The 27,718-nt window shown below is 44.1% G+C and overlaps 1 protein-coding gene across 1 annotated transcript in view; it reads right to left on the bottom strand.

Moving 5' to 3' along the window:
• The window catches only part of LOC126258475 (T-box transcription factor mls-1-like), a 167,112-nt gene that overhangs the window by 58,677 nt on the left and 80,717 nt on the right, over positions 1 to 27,718 (bottom strand). Inside the window, exon 3 of the mRNA XM_049955648.1 lies at positions 21,216 to 21,501. Within this exon, the coding sequence (XP_049811605.1) occupies positions 21,216 to 21,501 (286 nt within the window). The remainder of the gene's footprint in view (positions 1 to 21,215; positions 21,502 to 27,718) is intronic.

Raw genomic sequence — 27,718 nt, 5'->3', positions numbered from 1 at the left:
TTCGCCGAAGACATTGTAATTCTGTCAGAGACAGCAAAGGACCTGGAAAGGCAGCTGAACGGAATGGACAGTGTCTTGAAAGGAGGATGTAAGATGAACATCATCAAAAGCAAAACGAGGATAATGGAATGTAATCGAATTAAATTGGGCGATGCTGCGGGTATTATATTAGGAAATGAGACACTTAAAGTAGTAAAGGAGTTTTGCTATTTGGGGAGCAAAATAACTGATGATGGTCGAAGTAGAGAGGATATAAAACGTAGACTGGCAATGGCAAGGAAAGTGTTTCTGAAGAAGAGAAATTTGTTAACATCGAGTATAGATTTAAGTGTCAGGAAGTCGTTTCTGAAAGTATTTGTATGGAGTGTAGCCATGTATGGAAGTGAAACGTGGACGATAAATAGTTTAGACAAGAAGACAATAGAAGCTTTCGAAATGTGGTGCTACAGAAGAATTCTGAAGATTAGATGGGTAGATCACATAACTAATGAGGAGGTATTGAATAGAATTGGAGAGTAGAGAAATTTGTGGCACAACTTGACTAGAAGAAGGGATCGCTTGCTAGGGCATATTCTGAGGCATCAAGGGATCACCAATTTAGTATAGGAGGGCAGTGTGGAGAGTAAAAATTGTAAAGGGAGACCAAGAGATGAATACACTAAGCACATTCAGAAGGATGTAGGTTGCAGTAGGTACTGGGTTATGAAAACATTGCACAGGATAGAGTAGCATGGAGAGCTGCATCAAACCAGTCTCAGGACTGAAGACCACAACAACAACATACACTCCCCAAAAAGTACTACACAAAACGCAAAGTAATGCACCAACTCTCAGACGAAACGGAAAGTAATGAGTCGATTCTCAGACGAAATATATAATCTTTTCTCACAGTATGCTCAGTGAACTGCACAAAACGTAACAAATGCAGATCTATTCCTTCACATATAGTGTTCAAAATGTAAGCCACCACGATCATGGCAGACTGAGTATTGACGTGGGACGCTCAAGAATACAGGAGTTTGGCTCACTTAGTACGCGACTGTGGCAATCCTAGCAACGAGATTCAAGTGAATATCGACCGGAATCTCATAAATTCGGATCTTCACATGCACGATGAAGCAATTCATTTTCAGATACACACTGAATAAGATATCCATTGGCGTCATCTCTGACGACCGATCTGGCTGTGCAACAAGACCACTGCGCCAAATTCATTGTTGTCCAAACTGATGTCAACAGCAAATACCGTGAATAAATGGAACAAGTTTGTTTTCAAAGAAGGCACACAGCGTACATAGTCGATGTTTCCAGTGCTGTGCATTTACACTCCAAGACAAAAAACCAACGCACTACGATGGAGTTTTGCAAATTGGCCACGAACTGATATTCGTACAGGCATCGACGGAAAATGCTGATGGATGGATTTATGACGCTGCAGCGCAATTTCACTGCGCAGCTGGAGAGGACAGTAAAAAGGGGACATGTCGATACCAGGGCATAAAATCTCTGCTAATTTCTTTCCGTGTACTCAGTTGGAGAGTAAGTATACCTTGCAGGCAGGCGAGTGAACACTATACAGACGTCAGCATTTGAGAGAGGACAGTGTATAGTTGAACAGGAGCGACGCCACTGTTTGACTGTTTGGCAGGAATGGATGAACCATGAATGGACACAGTGTCAAGAAGGAGACGATCGACATAGAGAGACAACAGAACGTAGGGACAGAGCAATCGTCAGAGGGGCACTCAGAGTCCCGGGTTCATCATTATCATCGATCCGACATGCAGTTGGTGCTTCAGTGACCACAAGGAGCCTTAATAGGCGGCTCACAGAAAGGGGGTTGAGCTCACGGCGCCCCTTGCACCGGCTACCATTGACCTCCGTACACCAACGACATCGTTCGGACCCATTCGGTCTAAAAATTTCATTCAATGGAGTGGAATTACTTCAGTGATGAGTCCCGTTTCGGAACGAGCTCCTATAACCAGCAAAGACGTGTATGGAGACGACCCGGACAGCGGTGGGATACTAACCTGACTGTCGCTTGCCAGAAGGCCCGACAACCGGAATGATGGTCTCGGGTGCCATTTCTTTTCATAGCAGGAGCCTTTTGATTGTCATCCGCGGCACCCTAACAGCACAGCGATACGTCGACGATATACTACGCCCAGTTTTGTTGCCGTTTATGGCAAACCATCCTGTGCTTGCAATTCAGCAAGATAACGCACGCCCGACAACAGCGAGAGTTTCCACTGCTTGTCTTCGGGCTCGCCAATCCTGCCTTGGACAACAAGGTTGCCTGATCTCCCCCCGACTGAGAACGGTTGGAGGCTTATGGACAGGGCCATCCAACCAGCTCAGAATTTTGACGATCTAATGCGCCACTTTGAAGAATTTGGCACGGTATCCCCGAGGAGGACGTCCAACTCTGCCAATCAACGCCAAGCCGAAGAGCTGCTTGCACAAAGTCCAGAGGTAGACTTGTTCAGTTTGTATGTCCTCCCTTGAATAAATCATCCAATTTTTCTGAAATTGTAATTATTCATTGGTCTGCACATGTGCTTCACATCAACCGATTTCCATCCCATTCGCATTATTCTTTCGTAGTGCATCGATTTTCTTTTCTGTAGCGTATTATCACTGCAATACAGATACAAAGATAATTATGGGTAAGAAATCAAACCAAATACAACTACGCTGAAATCACGCGAAGAAAAGCACGGGTGCCGGCCGGAGTGGCCGTGCGGTTCTAGGCGCTGCAGTCTGGAACCGAGCGACCGCTACGGTCGCAGGTTCGAATCCTGCCTCTAGCATGGATGTGTGTGATGTCCTTAGGTTAGTTAGGTTTAATTAGTTCTAAGTTCTAGGCGACTGATGACCTCAGAAGTTAAGTCGCATAGTGCTCAGAGCCAGCCCAAATCACGGGTCCCTTGTACCAAAATACTCAAAAAATGGTTGAAATGGCTCTGAGCACTATGGGACTTAACATCTGAGGTCATCAGTCCCCTAGAACTTAGAACTACTTAAACCTAACTAACCTAACCTAATGACATCACACACATCCATGCCCGAGGCAGGATTTGAACCTGCGACCGTAGCGGTCCCGCGGTTCCTGACTGTAGCGTCTAGACCCGCTCGGCCACTCCGGCCGGCCAAAATACTCAGAATAATCACATAATAACCCACGGAACCTTGTCGGTGGAGTTGTTCAAAATGGTTCAAATGGCTCTGAGCACTATGGGACTCAACTGCTGAGGTCATAAGTCCCCTAGAACTTAGAACTACTTAAACCTAACTAACCTAAGGACAACACACACGTCCATGCCCGAGGCAGGTTTCGAACCTGCGACCGTAGCGGTCGCGCGGTTCCAGACTGTAGCGCCAGAACCGCTCGGCCACCAGCGGCCGGCTAGGTGGAGTTGTATAAAGCTTACTAACACAGGATGTCTTTGTAAGGGGAAGCCAGCCGGTTAGACGACGATATTGAACAAATGGTTGGATAAGATGGGACGATCACAGCAAGCAGCTGCTTGGTTCAAATGGTTCAAATGGCTCTGAGCACTATAGGACTCAACATCTTAGGTCAAAAGTCCCCTAGAACTTAGAACTACTTAAACCTAACTAACCTAAGGACATCACACACACCCATGCCCGAGGCAGGATTCGAACCTGCGACCGTAGCAGTCCCGCGGTTCCGGACTGCAGCGCCAGAACCGCTAGACCACCGCGGCCGGCGCAGCTGCTTGAGCCTCTGCAACTGATCTATTAGATTTTTAAAGGAATGAAACTATATTGTTTATAGTTGACTGTTATTTCTCACAACCAAGTACAAAGTGAATATATCTCAATCTTCTACATGAATGCAACAGCGCCTGAAAAGGTGTAAAAATCTTTGAACAGACCATCCACATACTGTTGTGAAACACGTTTTAAGCTCACCAAAAATTACTAGATACTATGCAATATCACAGTTTCGTTTCCTTCATGGGGCCGATCATTACAGGGCTCCTTCATTTGGATATGTTGCAAAACAGGTTCCTGAGCCAGATAGTATGAACAATGTGGATTTCACCTAGCTACAGGATGGTGGCCCACCTAGCACGGTTTTTTGTCGTCTTTGACTGGAGTCACACAAGTGGAACAGAAAAGCTCTGACTGCTAGCATGTAGCCATATGGTGATCGTGCCAGGACTCAACTAACAACGGTTTCTGTCAACCGCTGACAGAAAAAAACCATACAAATGAGCAAAGCTACATTAGTTTATGAACTAACTTTTTCAGGAAATGTTCTATTTTTCGCATGAAAAATTAAAAATCGGTGATTTCCGATTAGTGTACTATCTTCGTTCGTAATTTTTCTTGTGACTCTCAAAGTAAATTATTCGTTTAAAAAGTTGGTTTCTTCGAATTTTATACTCTCAACTTGCAGTTTGACACTGGATTCGAATTTTTCATGTTGGTCATAATTATTGTGATATTCTAAATTAAATAATAAATCTATTTAATTTGGGGAGTTTGCAATTGAAGCCATAGTTACTGGGTACATTTCGCTTCGTTCACTTTATGTCATATATTGGTGCAGTAGAAACGAAGCTAACATATCGAAAACGTTTTAAAGCTGGAGGAAAAGCCATATCTCTCCTCCCTGGAGTAAATAGATCTTATCTAGTAGAGATATAGTGCGCCACACCGCTCTTGTAGCCGTCCAAGCGCGCCAAGCTAAATGAGCTGACGTGTGCCTGCGTTTCTCTTTCACATATGATTTACCACCTCACTTACAAAAGTTTACTTTTTAGTTAAAGTTTAATCGCTTTGTTTAGCATTCCGTTGGAGATAAAGATCCGAAGTTCCAGCAGTATTCAGGTCTACAGGGTGATTCTAAAGTAACTATACATGCTTCGTGGGTGCAATGCATCAAAATAAGAGTAAAATGATAAATATAGTTTAGTCTGTTCCGAGATATGCAGCAGAGTAGGGATCACAAGCTTACTACAGGTAACACAAAATAAATTCTTGGCGATTCAAAAGCAACTGTACTCACTTCGTGGGTTTAATGTACGCATCAAAATAACTGTATAATGTCAAATAATGTTTTCGTCTGAAATTGCTTATTTCCGAGCTACGCAGTAAAGTAGGGATCAAAAGTGAAACAGAGAAACACAGCATTAATTCTTCTCAGAAAACAACGACACAAGGTGACCCAAACTTCAACACAACTACGTATTGCACATGTACCACAGACCATGATCAAGATGAAGTCCATATAGGCGAAGACGTCTTATCACTCTCGGAATATTACAGGCTCCGTTCATCTTATTCTGCACAGTTACACAGCCACTTCAATTCGGTGCTATAGTTGTGCTACATTCTCAGTTGCAGCACCATACACGAGCTCCTTGAGACGCCTCCAAAAGTACAAGTCCATGTAGCTAAGACCCGCAACTGGCCCTGTACGACCTGTCCACGTATCGGGGATAAGCAACATTGAGAAACTCTCTTGCCTCCCGACTGAAATTAGGAGGGACACCGATGTGCAAAGCTCATAAGTTAGTTCGTTTAGCAAATGGAACATCATGAAGTAGACCAGCCAATTCATGTTACAAAAACGTCGACACAATCCGCCATTTGGGTGCTGTGGAACAACATCTACATCTGCATGGACACTCTGAAAATCACATTTAAGTGAAACTTCCTGGCAGATTAAAACTGTGTGCCGGACCGAGACTCGAACTCGGGACCTTTGCCTTTCGCGGGCAAATGCTTTACCAACTGAGCTACCCAAGCACGACTCACGACCCCTCCTCACAGCTTTAATTCCGCCAGTACCTCGTCTCCTACCTTCCAAACTTCACAGAAGCTCTTCTGCGAACTTTGCAGGACTAGCACTCCTGGAAGAAAGGATATTGCGGAGACATGGCTTAGCCACAGTCTGGGGGATGTTTCCAGAATGAGATTTTCACTCTGCAGCGGAGTGTGCTCTGATGTGAAACTTCCTGGCAGATTAAAACTGTGTGCCGGACCGAGAGCACTTGCCCGCGAAAGGCAAAGGTCCCGAGTTTGAGTCTCGGTCCGGCACACAGTTTTAATCTGCCAGGAAGTTTAACATTAGCGCACACTCCGTTGCAGAGTGAAAATCTCATTCAGGCACATTTAAGTGCCTGACAGAGGGTTCATCGAACCACCTTCACAATTCTCAGTTATTCCAATCTCGTATAGCTCGCGGAAAGAATGAACACCTATATCTTTCCGTACGAGCTCTTATTTCCCTTATTTTATCGTGGTGTTCGTTTCTCCCTATGTAGGTCGGTGTCAGAAAAATGTTTTCGCATTCGGAGGAGAAAGTTGGTGATTATAATTTCGTGAGAAGATTCCGTCGCAACGAAAAACGCCTTACTTTTAATTATGTCCAACCCAAATCCTGTATCATTTCTGCGACACTCTCTCCCATATTTCGCGATGATACAAAACGTGCTTCCTTTCTTTGAACTTTTTCGATGTACTCCGTCAGTTCTATCTGGCAATGATCCCACACCGCGCAGCAGTATTCTAAAAGAGGACGGACAAACGTAGTGTAGGCTGTCTCCTGTGTGGTCGGAGAAACTGATTGTCTACTATGCCGCACCAAATGTTCCCCGCAAAACGATGTTGATATCCCAGTAATGTGGTTCGCGAGAATCCTTATACGCTCACACGTGCACCTCATAAGCTTTCACGATACCCGCACGGGCAAAGAGGCTCTCACACGTAAACAGTACCCGACGATCGAACAGTGGATCAGCAACATGGCGCTCGAGTAAACAATGACAGAAATTCTGACTTGTAGGGTAGCATGCAGGTGTCAGCTCCCGTACCTTCTGCAGGTGAAATGGGAGGAAACAGCGGGCGCAATACAGTTGACTGACGAACCTCTACAGCAGTGTAGAGTGTTGTGCAAAGTGGCATCAGTCGATATGCAGGGGAACACTTGACGGTCCCATGTTGTAATGCCTAGCACAAATGACATTATTCGTCATAACTCAGAAATAAAGCAATTTCAGAAAAAACTTTGTGTAACATTTTACTCTTATTTTGATGCATACATTATACTCGCGAATATACAGAGAATCATCCTGTATATTTGTCATCCTCTTTTGTCTGATGTGAAAAAGTTTTATGGAAGAAACCACATTTCAGTAACTTCTGTTGTAAGTAATGCTTTAACGCAGAGTTGAAAGGGGAATAAATAATGGAGAATTACATAAATTGTAGTACATTCGTAAATTTATTTTGAAAGATATGAGCATGTAGCAACTTCTTCTTTCATTCACATAATTTAGCTTAAAATATACTGATCAGCCCTGACATTATAACCACTGCTCACCGCGAGATTGAATGCCGCCTGACAGCGTAGTGAGCAGGTTCCTGCCTCGGGCATGGATGTGTGTGATGTCCTTAGGTTAGTTAGGTTTAAGTAGTTCTAAGTATAGGGGACGGATGACCTCAGGTGTTAAGTCCCATAGTGCTGAGAGCCATTTGTGAGCAGGTGACGAGGCAAGAAAAGTATATAAGAGGAGCAAAGACGGTTGTGGAATCATCCCAGCAACCGTACAGGCAGCAGATGGGGAAGTCAACCTAAATACGAGACTGTGCTTAAGGACACATTGTTACAGAACAGCCCCTACGGACTAGTGACTCGGAAACCGAGGAACTGGTCGGCTGTTCGTGTGCTACTGTCGCGAGCATCTATAGAACGTGGTTGAAGGTTCAGCGCATGTTATTGAAACCCGCAGCAGATGGTCCTTATGTGTCCCTATGTTGACTGGACGACTTCATCAGTTACCACTGCTGCTGGCACAGAATATTTGACATTGGTCCGTGCGTCATTGGGAACGTGTCGCCTAGTCGGACAAATCACGTTCCGTTTCACTGGGTCGATGGTCGTGTCGGGATACGCCGACATTCAGGCGAACGGCTGGTCGAAACAGGCATCGCGCCTCGCACGCAGGTCGGTGGGGGCAGTATTATGCTATGGGGGATATTGGCGTGGTGTTCCATGGGATCTGTGGTAGTAATAGAGGGGACTAAGCTGATAAACAATGTAAACATCATCACATTTTTGCGGACCATCTGCATCCCTTCATGCCTGATGTCTCCCCTGGAGACGATGGCATCTTCCAGCAGGATAAACGTCCGTGTCCCGTGCTACAGTGCTTTGAGGAGCACGATAGCAAACTCACTTTGAGATGTTGGCCACCAAATTCCGGTGATCTGGCCCCCTTTCGAACACATGTGGAGCGCCAGCACTGCGCTGACGGCCAAACACCCTATAATAGGCAGGAATTATGCCACTTGTGCGTAAACTCTGGTGCCATATATCCCAGAACATCTATCAAGGACGTATCAGACGAGCCACAGAACCGCTGCTGTATTTCATTCCAAAGGTGGACCAACAAGCTGTTAAGCAGTCATTGTGTATTGGATCATCGGTTTGAATTCAGGAATCGTGAGAGCAAGTACGCTGCTCATCCTTGTACGCTGAGAAATTTTCCTAGAAGGTAGATAGTGTTCCATGTAGTTGTGAGGAAGCGACGCGGAGAGAGTGAGATTTGATTCATTACATTTCGTGCTTACAACAGAAGAAACTCCAGTTCCTGCACTGATATTTCGATCATATACCATTCTGCCATATTCCGTGTGATCTGATAGATTGAAGCTGAAACAGCTGCATCCGTTATTTTAAATACGGGGCCGTGTCACAAAATACACAAGGCCAGAGGTGGTTTTCGGCTCCAAACAGCTTTGTCTGAACTGAATCTGTGGTTAGGCGCTTCATCCATGGTGGGATATCGATGCTTCAACGAGAGCTGCTGTGAAGCGACGTCTGTGCAAGTTGATCAAAGAGAGCGCCAGATCCTAAGCTTCGTTTATTAATTAATTCCTCAGCCAATCGAATTTCCACGGCTTCCTTCACCACCGAGTCCCACACTGAATAAGTCGATGCTAGCATTTCGATTCTGTCATAAGGTACAGAGTGCTCTGTGTCGATGTGGTGCTGTGCCACAGCTAATTTATTGGTCTGTAAAGAGCCAGGGGTATCTTCACTGTTACGTCCATAACTCGAGCACTCTAGGCGTTGTGTGCCCGTTGTGTAAAACTCGCAGACGATATTACGTCCTAGTCTTGCAAGTCCTCCTCGGCGGAATCAAAACGTGCTACTGTCCTCGGAGGAGAGAAAAAGTACGCCTTTGCTGCAGAACATCTCTCAATTGTAGAAGCTCAAAATGGTTCAAATGGCTCTGAGCACTATGGGACTTAACATCTGAGGTCATCAGTCCCCTAGAACTACTTAAACCTAACTAACCTAAGGATATCACACACATCTAAGCCCGAGGCAGGATTCTAACCTGCAACCGTAGCGGTCGCGCGGTCCGACTGAGGCGCCTAGAACCGCTCGGCCAGCTCGGCCGGCTGTAAAAGCTCATCCTGTCATATGCGACTTCCGTATGTTCAGTCTGTCGTCTCAGTCGGTAGATGCCCGAAAGGCACGGTGCAAGAAACGGAGTTTCCGTGGCTCCATGTTCGAAATCTATTGTATCAGTCAATATGTCGGAAAAATATGAAGAAGGCAGAGTGAGATTCATTTCCATCCTCTGTGCAGGGGGAGGAACAGAAGCTCTATCCAGAAATTTGCATAACGCACCTTCATTATTCGGTTTGATAATTCAGAAGATGAGACTTTAAAGTCATTTTCCCCTGGCATAGAGAGCGGAGCAGACACTGTTTGTCACGACAACGTAGCAATTTCGGGCCTTAAACACCAGATGTCAACTGATTTAAATCAGACTATAGGAACATTTTTATGTTCATCGAGGAATGGAAATCACTCAACTAAGCCGGGTTACAGTGCTGATGTTGAAAAACGTTACATTCGAACTGACGCTCTAGTTCTTATGTTTTACAGGCAGAGTATGGTCGAGCATTTCCGTACTAAACCACACACCTAGTCAAGAGATCGATTCGCTTGTTTTGAATGGCTCTTCTCAGGTTTCTTAGTTTCATACAGTAGGCTTCGGATCCACTGTCCTTCCATGTTTCATGAAATCCACATAAAGAATACTTTTAACATCTCAAAAAACTGTAGTGAATACTCTACGGGCTGACTACGCAGTAGTACCCCATGCCATGAATGTTGTTTTTTCTCTGGGTCTGCATGGGAAACCCACGTATCGACACCGCTCACGGTTCTGTTCAGTAGGCCATCAAAATCTGCATCGTAAGGAAAATGAAAGTCCAGAGAAGCAGTCATTCGTTGAGCTTTGTGGTTCTCCGAAGGGAATTTTGCACTCCAACGAACACAGAATTTGTTTTGTGCTAATTTCTTTCCCGCGACCTCATTTGAAATACACCGAGAAATTTGCTAAAAATTGTCTGACAGTGAGAGATCATGAAAGTTTTTTTGTCGTTTTTCTGTACTAGTGCGCTATTGACTATAGGGAGACGGCTATTTCTGTCATCATAATTAATATTCGTCCTTCCACTCTTAAAAAATTACACTATTGACCCACGACCTTTCTGTCATATTCGGTCTGTATACAGCATAAATTTCGGGTTGAAATCCAACTACTTCGAAATGTATTTGCTACTAAAAATCGTATTAAAGAACAGATTTCAAATTCGTGGGATCTTCAATTACTCGTTTTGGACATCTATCTCGTTATCGCAGCTCTAGACTGAGCTACTGCCAAAGGTAGAACAGTGACTGTTCTACTGTTCTGTCCCCCCCCCCCCTCACAGAGCCCCACTCTATTGTCCGCAGCTGAGAAGAAAGTGCACGACAGAAGTGCGGCAGCGAGTCGGGTGTGTTTGTGACATGTTCCGCAAGTCTAGGCAGAATAGCACGTGCTGCTCTAAAAACGTTTTCATGAGTGCAATTACGCAGCACTGTAACGTCACTTGAAGAGCATACAGTGACGTACGTACACTGCCTGACAAAGCGTGATGAACACAGAAGGGTAGGAGGAGACGAAGCTTCGTGGGATGAGACTGTATGTAATGTTATTTCTGTGATTACAAAATTCAGTCAAATCTGCTAAGAATTAGGCAATACAACACCACTTTTTAGTATAGGAAGGATATCAGAAATCTGTCCCCTGAGATAAAATGGCTCACAACGGTTTCAACTGCTCCTTGATATGCTGGACTCTGGCACTGGGATGGACTTGATGTCCGAGTTGGTTCCACACACGTTCTATCGGGGACGCTTCTATGACTCTTACTGGCCACGAGAATACACCAGCCACAGCGTTCATGATCATGCTAACATGTTTGCTGCACCTGACAGAGTACAAACTCCCTTCTAGGAAAGAGTCAATGATGCAGATCATGAGCCTTGGAATGTCTGACTGGGACAATTTATAGATTAATCCATCATACCAGATCTTGTCGAAGGCCTTCTCGATATCGAAAAAGGCTGCTCCAATTCTGTGCTTCCTATCTTTTTTCCACCAGACGTAGGGATTGGTGGATAGTGCTGCCTTCTGGACGGAATCCGAACTGCTCGGGAGTGAATATCTTGTAGTCTTTCAGGAACTGGGTGAGGGTTCAGTGCATAAGACACTCAGGTACTTTCCAAGAAAACACGGGAGTTAAATGGATCTCTAGTTTTGCGGGAGGATTAGGTTCTTGTTAGGTTTGGGAAGGGTTGTTATCTGAGCAGTTTTCCTAGTGGTTGGGAAGAAGGTTAGGAAGCGGCATTGCTTGTAGATAGTGATGAGGTTTTTCATTGCTCAAGGAGGTAGGGGAGACACGGACCATGTCAGGTCTGGGGGATTTGTTGTTCCTTAACTGTCTGATGTAGACAGGCACAAGATGGTCGGAAACCAGTGTAAAATCTGTTTCTAGCATAATATCTCTCAACTGAGCTACTCGCCCGACTATTTCTGTCTCCTGCCTTTCACTCTTGTCTTTTTCGATGACGTGAGGGTGGAATTGTGAGTCCAGTGATGTTACCAGGACTTCCACTTTCTCCTCGTCGTCATTAAATGGACCCATCTTCCCCTCGGAGTGGTCTGTCTACTCTGGGAGTAGCCTTCTGCGCTTGCTTTCATGACTTCCATACTAGTTTTATGTCGTACTCCGCTGTTCCGAGTCTTTCGTCCCAGCAGAGGCCTCTGGGATCTTGTACTCTCTCTTTCAGCTGTCCTTCCAGCCGTCTAAGCAGACGATAAGCGCCAGGTCAACATCTAACGCTGTTCACATTCCTATTACAACCGCCGCACCTGACAACAACACAAGCCACGAACAACACTAATGCACTCTGGTGGCCGCTCTACCTGTCACAGAGAACTGCAACACTAATTATTCACATACCGGCCGATAGTGTGCACTTGTGACACATGTGTGCTTCACTTTTTTTGTCTGGCAATGTAAATTCCATCATCTCATCTCTTCAGTGGACAAAAGTTGTGCGGGTGCACACAGATCCTCACACACCATATCAGGGTGTTTCAAAAAGGACTTTTCAGCTGTGAAAATTCATATAAATTAATTCATAGTACCTACAGAGGTGATTGTAGTGGCAGTTTGTAGGGAATTGCATCATGTTTTGTCTCGCGTAATTCCCTAGTTAACGATGGCTGCCTCCACTGGATCCGAGCGTGCTATCTATATGTTTTGGTATAAAAGAATCAAAGTCGGCCAGAACAGTTCAGCGTAATTTCCGTACCAAATACGCTACAGATCCTCCTAATAGGCTTACAATTTACGAGTGGCATAAATGTTTTGTAGAAACAGGGTCTCAGTGACCGCTTTACAGATCAATGGATCGGCCATGATGCACCATTAGAATGGCTCCCACGTTCCTCAGACTTGACACCACACGATCTTCTTCTTCTTCTTCTTCTTCTTCTTTTTCTTTTTTTTTTTTAATGGCAATTCGTCAAGTATATCGTGTTTGCACCTCCTGTGCCTGCTTCTCTACTTGAACTTAGAGCAAGAATTTACGGCACCATTGGGCATTTTACATGTGCAATGCTGCACTGAGTATGGGAAGAAACTGACTTTCGATGGGATGTGCGTAGGATAACCAACGGAAGCCACATACAGTATCTTTAGTTTAAGGTAAAAAGACTTGATGTGTTTCCCTACAAAATAACACTAAACCCAGCTCTATATATTCTTTCAAGAAATTTATGAATTTCTAAAATTGTCAAGTCCTTTTTGAAACACGCTATGTTATCAGCACGTTACGTCTTGCCTCACCCGTGTTCTAGGGATAGTGTCTGTGCATTAATCAACACCTCCTTAGTCCCAGATTCGGATCCTGCCACCGCTTAAATTTTGAATAATAATCAGTATTGGCAGCCAAAGACTTCCAGCATAACAAGTCACCCTTACTCTGCCAACAACATTGTCAAAGAGAGAAGAGGAGCGGACACAGGTTCAGGGCACTCTCTTGCCCTTGGTGTGGGAAACTGCCTCTAAAGGTGGAAGAATCAGAAATGATCAACGGTATGAGGATGCACAACGCAATGGAAACCACTGCACGAAGACACATAATGTTTATCCACAGAACATGTGGCCTGTAACTGAATAAAAAAGTGCCATGATGACCTCTCCAGATCTGGAACAGTGCCTCATTCGAGTCTCTGGGAGGGGACTGCAAATTTGGAGGTGGTCATGACAAAAATATCGAATAACCAACGAAAGGATAACATTATACGAGTTAGGGCGTGGAATGTAAGGATCTTGAATATGGTAGGGAAGCTACAAAATCTGAAAAGGGAAATGCAAAAGCTCAGTCTAGATATAGTGCAGGTCAGTGAATTGAAATAGAAGGCAAGGATTTCTGGTCGGATGAGTATAAGGTAATATAATCAGCAGCAGAAAATGGTATAACGGAGTGGGATTCGTTATAAATAGGAAGGCAGGCCAGAGAGTGTGTTACTGTGAATAATTCAGTGACAGGTTTGTTCTCATCAGGACTACAGGTGTCGTGTTGTGTGTGATGAACATTCGTGCTCCACCCACAAAATACGACAAACACATCATTGTACACTCCTGGAAATGGAAAAAAGAACACATTGACACCGGTGTGTCAGACCCACCATATTTGCTCCGGACACTGCGAGAGGGCTGTACAAGCAATGATCACACGCACGGCACAGCGGACACACCAGGAACCGCGGTGTTGGCCGTCGAATGGCGCTAGCTGCGCAGCATTTGTGCACCGCCGCCGTCAGTGTCAGCCAGTTTGCCGTGGCATACGGAGCTCCATCGCAGTCTTTAACACTGGTAGCATGCCGCGACAGCGTGGACGTGAACCGTATGTGCAGTTGACGGACTTTGAGCGAGGGCGTATAGTGGGCATGCGGGAGGCCGGGTGGACGTACCGCCGAATTGCTCAACACGTGGGGCGTGAGGTCTCCACAGTACATCGATGTTGTCGCCAGTGGTCGGCGGAAGGTGCACGTGCCCGTCGACCTGGGACCGGACCGCAGCGACGCACGGATGCACGCCAAGACCGTAGGATCCTACGCAGTGCCGTAGGGGACCGCACCGCCACTTCCCAGCAAATTAGGGACACTGTTGCTCCTGGGGTATCGGCGAGGACCATTCGCAACCGTCTCCATGAAGCTGGGCTACGGTCCCGCACACCGTTAGGCCGTCTTCCGCTCACGCCCCAACATCGTTCAGCCCGCCTCCAGTGGTGTCGCGACAGGCGTGAATGGAGGGACGAATGGAGACGTGTCGTCTTCAGCGATGAGAGTCGCTTCTGCCTTGGTGCCAATGATGGTCGTATGCGTGTTTGGCGCCGTGCAGGTGAGCGCCACAATCAGGACTGCATACGACCGAGGCACACAGGGCCAACACCCGGCATCATGGTGTGGGGAGCGATCTCCTACACTGGCCGTACACCACTGGTGATCGTCGAGGGGACACTGAATAGTGCACGGTACATCCAAACCGTCATCGAACCCATCGTTCTACCATTCCTAGACCGGCAAGGGAACTTGCTGTACCAACAGGACAATGCACGTCCGCATGTATCCCGTGCCACCGAACGTGCTCTAGAAGGTGTAAGTCAACTACCCTGGCCAGCAAGATCTCCGGATCTGTCCCCCATTGAGCATGTTTGGGACTGGATGAAGCGTCGTCTCACGCGGTCTGCACGTCCGGCACGAACGCTGGTCCAACTGAGGCGCCAGGTGGAAATGGCATGGCAAGCCGTTCCACAGGACTACATCCAGCATCTCTACGATCGTCTCCATGGGAGAATAGCAGCCTGCATTGCTGCGAAAGGTGGATATACACTGTACTAGTGCCGACATTGTGCATGCTCTGTTGCCTGTGTCTATGTGCCTGTGGTTCTGTCAGTGTGATCATGTGATGTGTCTGACCCCAGGAATGTGTCAATAAAGTTTCCCCTTCCTGGGACAATGAATTCACGGTGTTCTTATTTCAATTTCCAGGAGTGTAATACGCTCTGCTCTTGAAGATGTAACATGGGAAAATATGAGAGTAGCTGGTGAGGAAGCTGTTGTTGAAAATAATAATAATAATAATAATAATAGGGACTTGTCCATAGTTTTTGATGGGATGTGGCTGAAGAGAGGTCACACATCTCTGAATGGTGTTGTAACAGCTACAAGTGTTGACGCTGGCTAAGTGCATTGAAAATTGTTATAGTTTAAGCGGTGATTTGGAATTTGCTGGAGTACAAAGTATTCATGAATGCTCAGTAAAAAGGTATAACGATAAATGCATAAATTACCTTGGATATGGTGACCCACAGTGAGGAGCAGAGGCCGTTTGGGAACAGTGTCAACATTTGCAGACTGCGTTGGCCACGTTCAGAAACGCGTGGGATCAAGACTTCGACAGCTCAAGGCTGGCGTGGAAGGCAAGAAATTGAAGGATGGAAAAACTTAAGATTCAAAAAACAGAGTGACAGATGTTGCTATAGACCACATTCAGAAGTGGTATCGTCTAACATAATACAGCAGATGTAGAATTAATGAGAAGAGCCGTGCGGGATCTGTTTTCTTCACACAGCTTCAAGCAGTGGGAATCCCAAACATGGGCTATGTTGAATAGGAGGAAGTAGTTGGTGCAAGTACAATAGAGGCAAGGTAACTGAGAAACAATACAACCAACCTCATCATTTGCCACCTGCAGTAATGCACGAAATAAAACCAATATTCTCAGATTTCGCAGATATTAGGCTACTAAAGAAACGTGGTATGGAATAGACTATCTAAAACTGTGGTTGTGGGTATAAATATTCTTTAGTTTGGCATTTATGATGCTGTTTCATCTTTCAATCAGGGCAGCGTAGCAGAGTGCAAAGTTTTACAGAAGATGAGACTCTGTGTACGATTAAAAACTGCAGCAGCTATTTGTTGTTTAGAAAAGACTGGCTCATATCTACAGATAATGCAGTAGAAACCTATTCAAAGATGGCTGGAGAGCATAGGAGAGCCACAAAACGAAGCTTTTGAACAATTGTTTTAATACTATCTATGTAGCAGGCTTGCTTTGAAGTAAAATATTTGAAGCTCATTTCCCGTAACCTAATTTATTTTGTATACTGTACGAGGTACATTTTCTCAGAGTATATTTATAGTAGAAGAATGAAATTTTCAGGAGTTGTTCCTTAAAGCCTTTTAATATGTCTGGATTAAAAGATTTGTGAAATTATTTTGTATTATAGGGACTGTATTTTAATATAATTTTTCAAACGTACAATTTTTTGAAGCTTCAGAAAATAAATCTCAAAAACTGAACTTTATTTTTCCAAAATAATTAATTCAGTAGAAAATCAGAACACATATTCGCATTCTATGAAAAAGTTAAGAGTATAGGCCCAATAACTCACGAGAAAATGTTCCTAACTTTTGATTCAATTTAACATTGTAAGTGTAGGACATTCCGTAAGCCCTTAAAATAATTCTATGTGGATGAAAAGGTCTAGAATAATAGACAATTTTGGAACAAAACAAAATATAAGGTCAAGAGCATAATGTGAAAGATTTTGGTTTAGATTAAAGGCTTGTATTTGATACATAGAATTAAATTACCAGATACTGATTTTCAAAACTCCTGGTCTTTTTACAATGGGAAGTGGGATGTGAGGTGGCACTGACCACACTCATTTCCTACAACTAAAGCTATGTTATCGAATCAAAAGAGTAAGGGAAGGAATGATAGTTCGATATATTATCACTATGTGCCCTGTTTAATTTAGCATTGATTGGTGCAAACTGCACACTAACCCGACCTTCGAGTCTGTAGACATCTGAATTTTAACTGAGTGCGTGCAAAGGAATTCCCTAGAGTGCACGGCAGGCTGTACAGACTGTAGTAACGGGGAGGGACGCCGAGCACCCGGATAAACGGAAGTCACCCCTGATGGGACTGGAGCGAAGCGTTAGGAGGGTTTTGGAGTCTTAGCGCCTGGGTACTACTAGAAAAAAGAAACAGAAAAATAAGACGTAGTTTGTGGGGGCAAACACCCCTTAGAAACAAGCAGTTGGACTCATCCCAAGCCCAGAAGGGCGGGAAAGCAAAAATAGTCCATCCTGAAAGAAGGGTTTTTGAGGAAAAAGCGCAAACGTAAAATTATTGCAAGCAAGCACTCTAAGAAGTGTAAAATAATTGCTCCTAGCCCCATGCAATTACTAACCCCAAACAGGTAGTTCTGAAAATTTGTGATTGTGAACTCCTAACAGCAATGAAAATGCTTGTGAGATTTATAACTAAAAACATGGGTTACATGCAATAGATAAAAGGAAGTGAAATATTCATGCATCAACTATGTACTGCATGTCCCCCACGATCTTCCTTATAAATCATTCACCTTTTTTCACTGCTATTAAAAATGTTATAACTGTGATTTAAAATTTTGATATTATGTACGAGGCTAGTCCAAAACATAAGATACACATTATTATGGCACACCATGTACCTTATACTGAATGTCGCCATACACTTCAGAGTACAGACACATAACGCTATCTTTTAACATAATCACCAAGTCTCTTTAATCAACGGTCAGGACGTTCTACGAAAGTGTCAATACCTCGACGACTGATATCTGCTCGTTGGTGACGGAGCCAGCTGTGTCATGAGCACGGTGTAAGATCGCCTTTACTCTTGTTCGGCATCCGAGAGTATATGGGTATTGAAACATGTAAAAAGTGCATGTAAAGTATGTATATGATTTTTACGTGCGTTTGTTAAAACCATGTTTTAGATAAACGGTACATTGGAAGCCAATAGGAGACTTACTCAGGACGTAGCAGCGAGGCAGCCACTTGTCATTGCACAAACCAGAGATGTAACGACACTGCGGAGAAGCCGGCCACTGCTCGAGTTTGCCGAAGATCGACGATAATAATGAAATTATTGTCAAAAGTCGAGACGGCGTTGCTTGTTTGGTCGCACTAATGTTTCCAAATGACTTGTACTTGAGAAAGGCTGTCCACGAGCTTCGTAGGAGTCAGCTCGTCAAAAGACAACAGGTCATAGTCCATCTTGGTTGAGGTTTGATTTATGGTTTGATGGGGCTACTCTTTCTGATAAGCAGACTTACGAGTTCGGTTAGTCAAATGTTGTGAAGAAACTACCGTTAATTGGTGGAGATGCGAGGTTTCGCTCCCAAGGCCGATCTGCGACCGATTTTGTTCGAGTAGGTTCCACTGGTAATGTTCGTTCTGTTTAGTACCGGCAAGGGCGATCTTTGTTCATTATTAGGATTTTGTGGACGGAAGTAATGATTCATGACTTACGTGTAACGTGGAAGGAAACTGTAGTAGTCAAGTCTTCGTTTGGTGGTATTTATTGGTGTAATTGACTATGTTGGAAGTTATTCCCAAAAGTATTTGCTTTGCTGCTCTTATTTTGTGGAGAGTAGAGGATTTCTATGGTGCCTCGAGTGAGATATTAACCCAAGTGCGTATTGTTGAATACACAGACATTAACATATTACGATAGTAACCACACGGCGTGTTATTATTGACTTTGCCCACAATCATTTGAGATGATCGTGTTCTTGATAGTTGTAGAAAGCAAAACCCAGTAAAGACAAACGAACAGCACTTAGTGAAACTGAGACCTGATCGGTTATTGAAGACGAATGGCCAATTCTGATTTAACTCTAGGGGATCACGAATCGCCAACGCCTGAAGAGGATACGCTTTGCTGAGTTGTATAACTTTCAGGGACCAAAGAGGCGGTAGCACTTAGGATTTTTCCTTCCTTAATCTTCTGTGTTTATCCTTAACGTTAGCGGGTGCAATTATTAGTTTTGTTGCTGGTAGCTGCATACGAGCTACCTTTGATTGTTCTGAAATATCTAAAGTTGAAAATAAAAAACAAGCTATGTGCGTTAGTGAAAGTGTAAAACAAAATAAAAAGTTTATGTTGATTGTTAAATTCAGTAGACAGATATATTTCTCGTCTCAAAACGAACCGTTCTGAAATACGTTCTACGTAAACATAAATTTTCTAAAAGAGCAGACGTTTACAAGTTAAATTCATCAATTCTGATGAATTAAGTTCAGTAAAAGTGACAAAACGTGGAAGGAAAGCCACTAACTGAAATTGTTAAAAATAAAATAAAGAGTATTCATATCTTTGGTTATTGAAAACTCAGTTGGTCGTATGTTTTGTTATTAAGATAGACGGATTATGTAATGCTTTTTCGTATTTGTTACGTGTGATCGTAGATAATGAGAGATAGCATTATCGTTGCGATACACTAAGACCAGCTAAAAAACTCGTAGATATTCTTAATTAAGAAAAGACATTTCCAAATAAAAGACAATATTTCCATATGATCGTAACAACAACGTATTATTAAGAATGAGAGATCAGATTTTCTTATACCAATATTAAGAGAGAAATATTCCGCACCAGACTAAATCACTGGTACCCAGGGGCAGTTGAATGTTATCTAAGACTGAGGGCACAAAGTTATCCTTATTTGCCGCGATGGAATTTATCACATTAAACAAAAGAGAGAAATCTCGTATATTACGTTAGGGATAGCTTTTAAAGTTTATGGTCCTAAGTAAATGTTCGCGTATTAATATATTGACTCTTAATATTGTTCTGAGCTGAAATCATTTGTTAATTGTTTACTAGTCTTGAGTAGAATTTGTGATGATTGAGATATTGGCATAAAGCATTTAAATCTGCGTTAGGTACTGCAAAGTGCAGTGCGTTTGTATATTTATAAGAGCCTACGTGTCCATACCTTTCAAGATTAAATGCTTGTGGGACTGTAAAATGCATTCTTCGTTGTAGTAATTAATGGATTTAATTACTCCACAACATTTATTAAGAAACTGTTAGGAATCTCAACAACACTGGAATCTAACGCGAAGTTAGGGGTGACGTACAACAGTGCCAGTGCCATATATTAAAATAACTGCACGCATAATTAAATTTCTGGTGCTGGACAGCGGGTGTACCGGAGTTTTAGTGCAGCAGAAAGAAGCTATTGAAACACACTGTGACGCTTTGTACAGTGGCTCACTCTGTTGTGACATCACAGACGTAAATAGGACTCAGGTTTACACGCCTCCACAGAACAGACTTTGAAGTTCGTTTCGCGCTGCCGCAGGATTTCAGTCTCACATTGTGATGCACCAGTTATCTGTACCACAGCAAAACTGTGTCTGCAGGAAACCCAGAACATGTACTCTCTTCTGACAAGTGAGAAAATACCGATTTTGAAATTTTATGTTTGTCGTATTATTGGTCGCACTAACATAACCTGTTAATACGATCATATGCAGTGTCGCTACCTTTTGTTTGCAAGTTGCGCATTAAGGCGTATGCGCATAGGCTTCAGCTGTCGACAAAATTTTTGAAATTTTTGAAAACATAGTCAGCGATCGTAAAATTTGTTGAAATTAAAATTTAAAACAGTCTCGATCGCAAGTTTTTTAATAGAGTGAGTGACCGGTTTCGACTCTTTCCAGTTACACGAGCGTCTAGGGTCGACGGAACTCTTCTGGCAGTGTACATCCACCGCTCTGGAGTCTGAAGATGACACTGTGAAAGAATCGAAACCGGTCACTCACTCCAGTAAAAAATTGCGATCAAGATTGTTTTAAATTTTAATTTCAGCTGTCGAACTGCACCTCCTGTGCTGTGCGTTGTCCATTCACAACGAAGCTCCGACTCGGGGGAGACTCACGTTGTACGTGTAACCGTGTGAGAGATCTCACCTGAGAGCCGAGCGGCGCCCTCGAGGCGGGGTCGTTGGTGAGCTTGGCGGCGTACAGGGAGACGGCACCGCGGCTCCAATGCCGGCCGTCGGCGGGAGCGTCGGCGTGCAGGAAGAGGTTGCGAGCGGGCGCGCGCCGCGGCGGGTCGGCGCGCCCCCACGCCGCCCAGCGGCCCTTGTGGAACCGGAAACGCTGCCCGCAGCTCAGCCGCACCCCCATCGCCACAACGTACTGCTCGCCGGCCTCCAGGCCCGACACGCACACCTTCACCTCCGGGAAGATGCGTCTGCGTGTCGACAACAGACACTCAACTCACAAACATTCGTGCGACCATCGATAATTTAATTTGCGTTGCTTAGCCATTACGAAAGTGCAAAGGGCAAAATTTACGAATCAAACATATTGTTTTTTTCTGTATTCTTTATTCTCTAAAACTGATTAGCAGTTGAATTAACAAATTTCTGACGACACCTAGTAGGCAGCTTCATGACACACTGCAGAACCAAAGAAACTGCTACACCTGCCCAATATCGTTTAGGGCCCCTCGAGCACGCACAAGTACCCAAACACGACGTGGCGTGGACTCCACTAATGTCTGGAGTAGTACCGGATGGACCTGACACCATGAATTCTGCAGGGCTGTCAAAAAATGGTTCAAATGGCTCTAAGCACTATAGGACTTAACATCTGAGGTCACCAGTCCCCTAGACTTAGAACTACTTAAAGCTACCTAACCTAAGGACATCACACACATCCATGCCCGAGGCACTATTCAACCTGCGAGCGTAGCAGCAGCGCGGTTCCGGACTGAAGCGTCTAGAACCGATCGGCCACAGAGGCCAGCGCAGGGCTGTCCATAAATCCGTAAGAATATGAGGGGGTGGAGATCTCTTCTGAACAGCATGTTGCAAGGCATCCCAGATATGCACAATAATGTTCATGCATGAGGAGTTTGGTGGCCAGCGGAAGTGTTTAAACTCAGAAGAGTGTTCCTGGAATCACTCTGTAGCAATGCTGGACGTGTGAGGTGTCGCATTGTCCTGCTGGAATTGCCCAACTCCGTCGGAATGCACATGGACATGAATTAATGCAGGTGATCAGACAGGATTCTTACGCACGTGTCACCTGTCAGAGTCGTATCTAGACGTATCAGGGGTTCCATATCACTCCAGCTGCACACGCTGCACTCCGTTACAGAGCCTCCACCAGCTCGAACAGTCCCCTGCTGCCATGGAGGGTCGATGTATTCATGAGGTTGTCTCCATGCCCGTACACGTCCATCCGCTCGATACAATTTGAACCGAGCCTCGTCTGACCAGGCAACATGTTTCCAGTCATCAACATTCCAATGGCGGTGTTGACGGGACCAGGCGAGGCGTAAAGTTTTTTGTCTCGCGGTTATCAAGGGAATGGTTCGCACGCTGACACTTGTTGACATCCCAGCACTGAAATCTGCAGCAATTAGTGGAAGTGTTGCAATTCTGTCAGGTTGAACGATTCTCTCCAGTCGTCGTTGGTCCCGTTCTTGCAGGATCTTTTTCCGGCCGCAGCGATGTCGGAAATGTGATGTTTTACCGTATTCCTGATATTCACGGCACACTCATGAAAAGTCGTACGAGAAAATCCCCACTTCATCGCTACGACGGAGATACTGTGTCCCATCGCTGGTGTACCGTTCAAACACCAAGTTCAAACACACTTAAATCTTGCTAACCTTCCATTGTAGCAGCAGTAACATCTTTGTGAATCTGCTTACTGTACCTTTGTCCTGGCCTTCCTTTACGATTTTTATCTCCTACACTTCCCTCCAGTACTAAACTAAAATGTCTCAAGATATATCCTATCAACTGATCCCTAATTTTACGAAAGTTGTGCCACAAATATCGTGTCTCCCCAATTATGTTTTGTATCTCCTCATTAGTTATGCGATCTACCCGTCTAATCGTCGGTGTCCCTCTCTGCACCACATGTGAAAGTCTTCTATTTGTCGTCCATCTTTTACTGCTCAAATAAACGGCTCAAACCTTCCAGAAAGCAAGAAAATTTATTCTGTACGTTCCGTACACACATCTCTGAATCCCAGAAGGAGCGGAAAACTTGAATATTCTACCCATAGTATAGTTTCTCGAGGGAATAAGATTTACTTGAGCATATGCTTATTCACGCTACCCTCCCCCCCCCCCCCCCCCCTATTGTATCTGAGGGAAATAATTTATTTAAAAAAAATACAGGTGTGGAGAAAAATACGGAAAGACCACGCGAAATGCGTGCTTCAACATATATGTAGATGCTAGCTGAGCCTGAAGGTTGCGCTGTTATATTGAACCATGAATGGCACCTATGCAATGCCCTTAGTACGTTGTATGTCTCAGTCGTGGCCAGAACGGTGTTATGTATAGCTGTGAGTGCATTATGTCGGAGCTAAGTGTATTCGAATATGGGCAAATTGTTGGTGTCCGTACGGTAGTGGCTTCTGCAATCCAATGTAGCTGAAGTGTTTGGTGTTTCAAGAGGCACTGTATTGAAGATTTATACCGCATACAGGGAATGGACGAGGAATTCGTGGTGGGACGCATCAAAGAACTCTGAAGACCGATGTCTCAAAAAAAAAAAAAGAAAAAAATCTTACACTATGTCACAACGCGAACGAACGTGTGTGTTGAGTGATCGTGACGGAGGGTCATTAAAGAGGATTGTGAGGAAAAGTAAGAGAACGACAGCGGTAGAAGTCACTGCAGAGCTGAGTGTCGCATTCGCAAATCCTGTCAGCACCAAAACAACATGAAGGAAGCTTCATAAACAGGGAATTACATGGTGAGGTGGAATTCAGAAACCACTCATCAGTTTTGTAAATGCCTCAACTGGAAAACGTGGTGCCAAAGCCATAAAACCTGGAATATGGAGCAATGGAAGATCTCTATCAGACGAGACTTGTTTCACACTGTTTACAACTTTTGGACGAGTTTACGTCCCAAGCGCGAAACATAGCGGGGATTCAATGACGTTATGGGCAACCATATTATGGTATTCCATGGGCCCCATGGCTACTCTGCAAGGCTGCCTTACTGCCAAGGATTATGTGTCCATTTTGGCTGATCAGGTCAATCACAAGGTACATTGCTTGTTTCCCAATGGTAACGCCTCAACGTCCAAGGCGACAGGGCTGCCGTGGCGTCCTAGACATCAGGCGCCGACAGCACGACGCACAATGTGTGAGTACTTGTAGTTTCGGTTGCCGCGAGCTTCGCTCATATCGAACAGAGGCTGCAGGAAATCTGAGTTCCAGAACTCCGCGGCCAGACCAGCAGGTGGTGGCAACAACGTTCAGACCAGGCTACCAGGCAGCGTGCACTGCGGCGGTACAAGTCGTTGACGTACCGCATCTCTTCCTGCATCCGCGGCGCTATCTGACGAAAACATGCCCTCATGTATCCTACCGTGAGGCAGATATTTAGCCAGGTGCGCGTTCCATCGCAGCGAGCAACCGACAAGATTTCACACACTCCTTGCTATGGACTCCACCACCATCTTCCAGGACAGCACACCGCCTGCTCCGTCTGGACTCATAAGTGTGACCTTCCTACGAATCCACTCGCACAACTGAGGCGATATTCCATAGGCACGCAGTTTGGTTAGAAGACGCTTGTGAGGAACGGCGTCGAAAGCCTTCTGGAAATCTAAAAATATGGAATCAATTTGACATCCCCTGTTGATAGCACTCATTACTTCATGTGTATAAAGCGCTAGTTGTGTTCCGAAAGAACGATATTTTCTGAATCCATGCTGACTATGTGTCAGTAAATCGTTTTCTTCGAGGTATTTCATAATGTTCGAGTACAGTATATGTTCCAAAACCCTACTGCAAATCGACGTTAGTGATATGGGCCTGTAATTCAGTGGATTACTCCTATTTTCCTTTTTGGGTATTGGTGTGACTTGAGCAATTTTCCAGTCTTAAGGTACGGAACTTTCTATGAGTGACGGTTGTATGTAATTGCTAAATATGGAGCTATTGTATCAGCATAATCTGAAAGGAACATGACTGGTGTACAATCTGGACCGGAGGCCTTGCCTTTATTACGTGATTTAAGCTGCTTTGCTACACCGAGGATATCTACTTCTATGTTTCTCATCTTGGCACTTGTTCTTGATGAAAATTCAGGAATTTTTACTTCGTCTTCTTTGGCGAAGGAGTCTCGGAAAACCGTGTTTAGTAATTCAGCTTCTGTGGCACTGTCATCAGTGACTTCACCGTTGTTATCGCGCAGTGAAGGTATTGATTGCGTCTTGCTACTGATGTGCTTTATGTATGACCAGAAACTCTGTGGGTTTTCTGCCAGATTCCGAGACAGAGTTTAGTTGTGGAAATCATTAAAAGCATCTCGCATTCAAGTACGCGCTATATTTTGAACTTCTGCAAAACTTTGCCAATCTTGGGGATTTTGCGTTCTTTTAAATTTGGCATGCTTATTTCGTTACACCAACAGCGATGTGACCTGTTTTGTGTACCATGGGGGATAAATACCATCACTTATTAATTTATGTGGTATACGTCTCTCAATTGCCGTCGATACTGTCTCTTTGAAATCATTCCACATATTTTTCATGCTTACATGAGCAGATCGTAAGGAGTGGAGACTGTCACCTAAAAAGGAGTTAAGTGCATTTTAATAGCTTTTTTAAATAGATGTACTTCGCATTTCTTTTTGATGGTTGTTGGTTACGGTATTTAGTCTAGCAGCAACAGCACGTGCTAGCTGCGGCTTCGTATAATTTCTGCTGCTTTTTACTTCACCGATAAGACAGTCCCAAAGCCTTTCATTGTGCTTCTATCCTTGTCCGATTTAGAAATTTTCTGTACTGTTGATCTTCGCAACTTCTTATCTGAACAATTGTAAAATATATCGGAGGTGTTTGCTTCCGCGACTTAAGCTGGAGTGGGGACTTTGTTTTCAAACCCAAGAATTAAGGAATTTGTTTGATGTTGAGCTGAAACTTCATTCATACTTTACGACCTTGCTCATCTTTAAAGTATCAGATAATTATTTTCACTTGTTGAGGGATTTAATTATTTTTTATTTAGTTACTTTAATTTTGTTTTTCATTGGAGAACTATAGTTTACTTTTCACTTGCAGAAGAACTTTGTTTAATTTCGGACCAGAAGGACCTATACTTCCGTAATGCATTGCAGACTTTACTGATGTGTTCGAGAAATAAACTTGTTATATTGTGACTACATTCTCTCTAGTGGATATCTCCGTGGAACCGAACAAATCAAGGGCCCCTGTTCACACAGCTCGCATCTTGAGGGACTAGTTTTGTGAACACTATAATGAACTGTTGCATCTCCTTTAGCCACTACGGTCTCCATATTTCAGTATTATTGAGCCTTTGTACTACTGAAAGAATGATGCGTGATCGCTATCTACCTCCATCATGGTTACCTGAACTTGTCACTATTTTGCAGGATAAATGGTATAAGATTCCCTTGAAAACCACACAGAATCTGTATTTATCCATTCTGAGGTAATGTCCCGTCTATTAGTTACAGAGGTTTCTTCCCATAAAATGAGACTTTTTCTGGAATAAAAGTATGACAGAAAATAAAGACTATCTGAATGTAGGTTTATTGTATACGGGGTGCGGCTATAAAAAAACCGGACTGATGCTGGAAAAAACATTTATTTACAATTTCATGTTATCTCCTTCAATGTACTCTCCTCCTCGGTCTCTACACCGCTCCATACGAATTTTCCACTGTACATAGCAATGCTGCAGATCATTTTCGGTAAGTCCATACATTACTTCCGTCGCTTTTTCTTTTACTGCTTCAACAGTCTCAAATCTAGTTCCTTTCAAAGCTGACTTGACTTTAGGGAAAAGAAAAAAGTCACAGGGGGCCAAATCAGATGAGTAGGGTGGATGATCTAAGATGGGAATGTTGTGTTTTGCCAAAAACGTCTTCACTGATAACGCACTGTGAGCTGGGGCATTGTCTTGGTGAAGGATCCATGACTTTTTTCTCCACAAATCGTTCCGTTTTCTCCGTACTCGCTCACGTAGGGTAGCCAGGACGCTAATGTAGTAATGCTGATTCACTGTTTGTCCCTCTGGTACCCAATTTTTTCAATGTTTGCATCAGTTTTTGCTGACAATGGTCTGCCGGTGCGAGTGTCATCACTGGTGTCTTCGCGGCCATCTTTAAATCGTTTAAACCACTCAAACACTTGTGTTCGCGATAAACAATCATCGCCGTACACTTGTTGTAACATGACAAACGTTTCACTTGCAGATTTTCCTGTTCTTTCTGTACACTCAACATTTTCCGACGCACAGACAAAACGTCAACTACTTAAAACAGACGCCACGGGCAGACTGAGTGCAGGAGGCAGATGAAACTCGAGCAGTAGGCAGAGCGAGAGTCACGTGACAGGCCACGCGACTTTCAGCCTTATTGCATTCGTTTTATTGTTTCACCAGTACTAGTCCGGTTTTTTTTCCA

This window comes from Schistocerca nitens, chromosome 1, assembly GCF_023898315.1.
Source record: "Schistocerca nitens isolate TAMUIC-IGC-003100 chromosome 1, iqSchNite1.1, whole genome shotgun sequence".
NCBI lineage: Eukaryota > Metazoa > Arthropoda > Insecta > Orthoptera > Acrididae > Schistocerca > Schistocerca nitens.
This window is presented reverse-complemented; position numbering and strand designations above follow the sequence as displayed.